The 7,280-nt window shown below is 60.4% G+C and overlaps 1 protein-coding gene across 1 annotated transcript; it reads left to right on the top strand.

The window, feature by feature from the left end:
- The first annotated feature begins 228 nt into the window (after positions 1–228).
- On the top strand, positions 229–6,266 carry SDS (serine dehydratase). Its single transcript, XM_036354051.1, has 7 exons — positions 229–539; positions 908–947; positions 1,192–1,331; positions 1,430–1,521; positions 2,178–2,405; positions 4,774–4,898; positions 5,550–6,266. The coding sequence occupies exons 1-7, from the start codon at positions 387–389 to the stop codon at positions 5,738–5,740; spliced, it is 969 nt and encodes a 322-aa protein (XP_036209944.1). The 5' UTR covers positions 229–386; the 3' UTR covers positions 5,741–6,266.
- Positions 6,267–7,280: the final 1,014 nt, after the last annotated feature.

Here is a 7,280-nt window from a genome sequence, read left to right as displayed (position 1 = left end):
TGGCTGGCTGCCCCACCTTCCTTGGGGCAGAGGAATTGTTTGCAAAGAAAGAAGCTGAGGCTGTGGAAGGGCAGAGATAGGAAAGGGAGAGGGAGAGGCCAGGAAGCAGCCAGGGAGGAACGGCCAGCTTCCCTTTCCCCTCCGGGCAGCCCCAGGACTCGGGCCAGGGGGAGTGGCCGGCCCGGGGGATGTGGCCAGCCCTGCTCACAGGATAAAACCTGGCAGCCCTGGGACAATTCAGAAGACAGCCTACCTGTCCATCGACCCTCCCTCCATCCGCGCGTGGGCTGTCCACCCAGCCCGTCCACCGAGACCACCGCCGGCCTCCCCCTCGCTCTCCTGGTCCAGCCACCGGCTCCGCCGCCTCCACCCTCCCTTCCCCCGCGATGGCCTCCCGGGAGCCCTTGCACGTGAAGACCCCGATCCGAGACAGCATGGCCCTGTCCAAGGTGGCCGGCACCAGCGTCTACATCAAGATAGACAGTGCCCAGCCCTCGGGCTCCTTCAAGATCAGGGGCATCGGCCACCTCTGCCAGAAGGTACAGGACGGCTTCGGGGAGGGTGACAGGTCCTCTTTCCTCGATGGGCAGGGCCGGTGCCATGGGAGACCCTAGGAGCTCCAGGCAAGGCTGCCCGCGAGGCCCACGCACCCACCACTAGCGCTTCCTCTGGGGAAGGGGTGCCCGTCACCAGGGTCCCCTAGGGCTGATCCCAGAGCTCTCAGCTGCCCGCCTCTCCCTCCCTCCCTGAGCCAGGCTCCTGGGGAGGGGAGGGAAGATGTCGCTTGAGAGGCTGGGGCAATAAAGTTCCGAAACCACTCAGTTAGAACCCAGGGGCTGGGCGGGTAGGACTCCAGGTGAGAGGGGAGAGCCCAGGGGCAGCCTGACCCCTCCCCTTGTCTCCGCAGAAGGCCGAGCAAGGCTGCAAACACTTCGTCTGCTGCTCAGGTAAGCGGCCTGCACGCCTCCTCCTGCCCTCTGCTGTGTGTCCCGGGGCAGGAGCTCCACCTCTCTGGGCCCTGGTATCCCCAGCCGGGAGCCGGGAGCTGGGAGCTGCTGCAAATGTTTGCAGAAGGCCCAATTTGGAATTTCAGCGGGGAGGCCTGAGGCCACCCAGGGGGGTTCAGAGGCCGGGGGTTGGGCCCCCAGGCCGTCCCGAACTGACACACTCTCTACCCACCACCCCTGGCAGCGGGCAACGCAGGCATGGCGGCCGCCTACGCGGCCAGGAGGCTGGGCATCCCCGCCACCATCGTCGTGCCCAAGACCACACCTGCCCTCACCATCGAGCGGCTCAGAAGTGAGGGCGCCACGGTCAAGGTGGTGGGTGAGGTGAGTGCTGACCTAGAGCGGGGACCACGGAGGGCAGCTGGTGGCAGAGGAGGGCGCCCCGGGCGCTCACCTCCTCCGCGTCCCCTGTGGTCTTGCAGACGTTGGAGGAGGCCCATGAGCTGGCCACAGCCCTGGTGAAGAACAACTCAGACTGGGTCTTCATCTCTCCCTTCGACGACCCCCTTATCTGGTACATGGAGCCCAGGGTGGCAACTACCCCCTGACCACTGGGTGGGCGCCTGCCACAAGGCACGTGGGCACATTCTTATGCACAGCAGTTGCACATGTGTGTGCACACACCGTCACCCAGCAGCACACACGTGTGCTCCGACGCCCATCCTCCGCGGCCATGAGCAATTGTGAGCTCAGATGCCCAGTGCCTGCGGCTGGGTGCCCGGGAGCAGGTCCCAAGACCAGGATTTCAGGGAAAGCCATTGACTTGGGAGGTGATTCCTGAGCGGAGGGGGACGGGAGATGAGGCAGGAAAGACGCCTCGAACGGGCTCTCCTGGGCAGGGCACTGCTGTGGCAGCTGGAGCTTGATTTCCTGGGGGCCCCTGGGAGCCAGTGGAACATGCACCAGTTACCCAGCGGCGGGAAAGGGTGCTGGGTGCTTATTCACTCACACAGGCCCTGCGTAGGGGTGTCCTCAGGGCTGTCACCTGTCCACACAGCCAGGGGTCACACAGAGGCAGTGCCAGGGGCCAACGGGAGCCTCCAGGTAGAGGTGCAGATGCTGGCAGCTGGAAGTCAGGAAGGAGACCAGCCCCAAGGACAAGTAGCAGAGAACACCTGCCCAGTGTCCCCAGGGCCCCAGCCCTGACCCGGTCCCTCCCCCACCCTCCAGGGACGGCCACACTTCCATCGTGAAGGAGCTGAAGGAGACGCTGAGCGCAAAGCCGGGGGTCATCGCGCTGTCGGTGGGGGGCGGCGGCCTCTTGTGCGGAGTGGTCCAGGGGCTGCAGGAGGTGGGCTGGGGGGACGTGCCCATCATCGCCATGGAGACCAAGGGAGCCCACAGCTTCCACGTTGCCACCTCTGTGGGCAAGCTCGTCCCTCTGGACCAGGTTACCAGGTGAGCTGCCTTCATCAGGGGTTCAGCACCCACTTGGTGCTGGCTGCAGGTAGGTCCTGGCGCCCCCTTTTATAGGTAAGGAAACTGAGGCTCTATTCACCTGCCCAGAGCCCACAGACAGTGAGCGGTCGGTCCCGCGGAACTGAGCCCATGTCTGCATGGCCCTGAACCATGAACGTCACACTTCCTCATGCAAAAACGGCAAATATTCATCCTGTATTGAGTTCCTCTGTGGCAGGGTTTTGCACTCTTCCTTGAATTTTTTAATATGTATTTTTTTAAATATACATTTTACTGATTTTTTACAGAGAGGAAAGGAGAGGGATAGTTAGAAACATTGATGAGAGAGAAGCATCAATCAGCTGCCTCCTGCACACCCCCTACTGGGGATGTGCCCGCAACCAAGGTACATGCCCTTGACTGGAATTGAACCCGGGACCCTTCAGTCCGCAGGCCGACGCTCTATCCACTGAGCCAAACTGATCAGGGCTTAATATGTATTTTTTATTGATTTCAGAGAGGAGGGGAGAATGAGAGATAGAAACATCAATGATGAGAGAGGATCATCGAACGGCTGCCTCCTGCACGCCCCCATAACTGAGCCCACAATCCGGGCATGTGCCCTGACCGGGAATCAAACCGTGACCTCCTGATTCATAGGTGGATGACCAACCACTGAGCCATGCCAGCCGGGCTGCACTCTTCATTCGTTTGCCAGCCATTTACCGAGCCCCTAACATGTGCAAGACCCCGGCTGATGTGGGGAGAGAGGTGGATCAACACGGCTCCTGCTCCCACGGAGTTCATATCCCAGCCCAAACCTTTGGCACATGGTGTTTACTTAGGGTTAGGTTTGGCTGCTTTATATAGGAATCCAGACAGTGATTTAAACGAGATTGAATTTTATTTCCTCTCCTATTAAACAAAGAAAAGTCTAGAGGGAGGCAATCCAGGGGCAGCTCTATGAAGCCAGGTGCCCAGGCCCCTTGTTTGTTCTCCGTCGTCCTTATTATGTGGCCTCATGGGCCAACATAGCTGCCTCAGTGCCAACCCTCACCCCCACACTCCATCTGGCAGAAGCAGGGCAGAAGCTAAGCCCCTCCCTTTAAAGATAGACACAGTATTCCACTTTCCTCTCATTGCCAGAACTCAGTCACATGGCCACACCTGCTGCAAGGGAGGCTGGGAAATGTCTTCCTACCAGCTGTCGCCGTGTGCAGCTAGAATAGCCAGTGGTCGGCAAACTGCGGCTCGCGAGCCACATGCGGCTCTTTGGCCCCTTGAGTGTGGCTCTTCCACAAAATACCACGTGCGGGCGCGCACGTACAGCGCGATTGAAACTTCGTGGCCCGTGCGCACAAGTCGGTATTTTGTGGAAGAGCCACACTCAAGGGGCCAAAGAGCCGCATGTGGCTCGCGAGCTGCGGTTTGCCGACCACCGGGACAGCTCTCTGCCACAGACGGGCAGACTGAGCCGAGGGAAGAACTCCTGATTCCTGAGCCCAGCACCGGAGCTGTCGTGCGGGCCGGCTCCTACAGTGCTGGGAGGACGGAGCCGTCGTTGAGCACCTCCGATGGGCCATGTGCTGGCCTAAGGGCTGAGCCGGCCCAGGCCAGGAGGTGCCGTGGGCGAAGGGGGAGTGAGCTGGGAGCAGAACCAGGGCCGTCCCTGGGGAGCCTGGTTGCCGGGCAGGGCCTGGAGGTATACGGGTCCCGTTTGCAGTCCCGGCACCACGGCTCCCTGGCCAAGTGACGGCTCATGCTCTGCCTCAGTCTTCCCTTCTGTGAAATTGAACCAATGAACTGTAAGAATTGTTGTGGGAATGAATGGCACCGAACGCTTCCTCGAGAAGTGGGGGGTGTGTGGGTGTGTGTGTGTGTGTGTGTGTGTGTGTGAGAGAGAGAGATATGGGGAGGATCATTTGAGAATTCCACCTGGGGCCATGGGACTGAGTGCACCCCCTGGAGGACTCCTTGGAGGAGGCAGCCTTAATCCTGAGCCTTGAAGGACAGGATGGGACTTGGGCAGGTGAAGGTGACAACCTGGAGCTGAGGCTGGGAGTCCTGTCAGGGAAGCACAAGGGGCCTTGCAGGTGTTTGCTCATGAGTCAAGTTGAACAGAAATGATGCCGTTTGCCCCCATTCCAGCAGTCTCATTAGAAGCCCCCACTCTGTTTGGGAGGCCCCTGGGACTGTAGCTACAGAGGGCACCCCGCCCCCACACCCATGGACCCCAGTCCCTCCTCCCTCTCACATCCAACCTTGTTTCTTTCTCCCGCTCTATTCTGATCTCCACGTCCCTCCTCTCTCCTACCTGTTTCCCCCATTCCTATTCTCCATGCACCCTCCCCCCCCCCCCCCCCCGCAGTGTGGCCAAGGCTCTGTGTGTGAGGACCGTGGGGGCTCAAGCCCTGAAGCTGTTTCAGGAATACCCCATTTTCTCGGAAGTTATCTCCGACCAGGAGGCTGTGGCCGCCATTGAGAAGTTTGTGGGTATGTGCCAAGTCCTTTCGAGACCCAACCTGCTGGTTCAGGAACCAAGTGGCTGTCCTGGCTACTTGGTATGCCAGGGGATTCCATCGCTGCAGGTTTATCCACAGATCTGTCTCCCATCCCCTTCCTAGGACTCCCCATTGAATACGATGCAGTAGTAAAAATAGAAAGGCCAAAGGCACAAATGAAGAAGCCTGATAACCGGAAAGCAGGGAATCATAACTATTTTTAAATGTTCGTTCTGAGCTTCCTGGCAGCCAGGGTAAAAAGGGAAAGTCTAGGCCTCAGTGATGGATTCAGAATGGGGTCTGTAACTAGGTTGGACTCTCTGGGTTCAGCCCAGGATAAGGAGGGTTACACACACACACACACACACGGTAGCACTTAGGCTGCCACTTCATCTCCTGTCCCAGCAGTCAGTCTGGCTAATGACCATGGCACTCTCGCTCAGATGATGCCTCAGAGCCCTTCTCACCACACTGCGCAGGCGATGACAGCCCTTCCATCCGTGTCAGCGCTAATGATGGGACCTCGCTCGGGGCTTGGGCGGTCAGGAAAGTGATGGAAGGACCTGAGTGTGGCCAGGGCTGAGCGGACTGGCTCCTCACCCCCGGGCTTTACCAATCGCCCTCCCGCCCTGTCCCCTGGCAGATGACGAGAAGATCCTGGTGGAGCCAGCCTGCGGGGCAGCCCTGGCCGCTGTCTACAGCAACGTGGTTCAGAAGCTGCAAGGAGAAGGGAAGCTTCGCACCCCGCTGTCCTCAATCATAATCATCGTCTGTGGGGGCAGCAACATCAGTCTGACCCAGCTGCAGGACCTCAAGAAGCAGCTGGGCATGTAGAATGCGCCGCCCAAGTGAAGGTCTCCCGGCCCCGGGAGACCCCTGCCAGGCTGGAGTGTGACCCAGCACCTCATTGTACATATTATGCTTGTGTCTGGTCGCGAGCCTGCGGCCAGGCCAGTCGGTGCTTGCTTGTACCCACGAGCCCATGGGGCGGAGGGGAACATGCTTCGCAGTCGAGGCAGGGGGAGGGGTGGGTGTCAGCGGCCAGCGAGGCTGACTGACCCCCTGCTGCCTGTGTGACTGCCCTGTGACCGTCCCTGGCCACCCCTGCCGGGGCGACTCTGCCCTCATGTAACATACCCGGTCCCCAGAGCAGGGTGGGCGCGAGGGACCGAGGTCACACCGGAGGCTCCCCCCGGGAGCAGCGTGTGCCCACCAGGCTCTCCACCTGGGGAGGTGGACAGGCCCGCAGCCCAGGCTGAGGAACCGTCTTTATTTTACTCCCAGGAAGCCCACCCCCACCCTTACCCATTTTTCTAATGTGCACACATTTTCATTGAAAAATAAGTATTTATGACGCAAAGAGCCTTTGAGTTTCTCCATCATCACTGTCTTCCTCCCTTCCTTCCTCCCACCCCATCACGCCTGCTCCCAGCCCTGCTATCAGCAGTGAGCACCCCCAACTGCCACCTCCAGCCCCAGGAACCCTGGGGCCCCACATGAAACTCAAGACACCACCACCACCACCACCACCCCCCCCCCCCCCCCCGCCACCAGCTGGGCTTGCATGCCAGAGGGCAGGAAGCCGGTGAGGGAGGTGGCGCTGAACAAGAGGGGCTTGGGTGGGGCCAGGGAAGAGTGGTTTAATCCCAGAACTACGGGGAGCAGGTAGTGAGCCCCCATCCCTGGGGGTGTGTACCCCGACACTGGACAATCATCTCAGGGACAGGGAAGGAGTAGAGGCAAAGTCAGTGTCAGGCAAACCCTCTGAAACATGAAGCCCTCTCTCAAGGAGGCAGGAGCCTCAAGGGCTGGGAGGGGCCCCATCGCCCCTCAGGAATGTCCCCGAACCCCCGATAGCAGCTGCTGGCCACCTAACTGGATCCCCAAGTTCAAAGCGAAGTTGGAGACCACTCTAATCTCTCTGGACACCAGGCAATGAGCCCAGGCTGGCAGGGTCCCCCACCCACCCCAACAACGAGCTGAGGCTGAGATTTGGGAAGGAGTGGAAAACCCGCCCTCAGCCCACACCAGCCTCAGGCCTTCCGGTCTCCATGCGTGTTTTAAACACCTCAGCCCCACGGCCCCAGAATAGCCCCTGGGGATAGAGTGGGACTACATGGGGCCCAGCCCGGGAAACCTGCTCCTTCCCGGTGGGACAGCTTCCAGCTCCCACGGTCCCGCCTGGAGGGGCGCGGAACCCCCACGAGGCAAGGCAGCCCCCTCTGCCCACTAGAGGAGGATCCTAGGCACAAGGGGCTATGGCCAACCAGCTGCCAGACACCTGTCCATCAGGGAAGGGCAGAGGCCACGCGGAGCAGCAGCTGCCACTGTGGAGCTGAGGATTGTGGGAAACTCCAGGGCGCAGGTGCCGAGA

Source organism: Myotis myotis, unplaced genomic scaffold, assembly GCF_014108235.1.
Source record: "Myotis myotis isolate mMyoMyo1 unplaced genomic scaffold, mMyoMyo1.p scaffold_m19_p_20, whole genome shotgun sequence".
In the NCBI taxonomy this organism is placed as follows: Eukaryota; Metazoa; Chordata; class Mammalia; order Chiroptera; family Vespertilionidae; genus Myotis; species Myotis myotis.
This window is presented reverse-complemented; position numbering and strand designations above follow the sequence as displayed.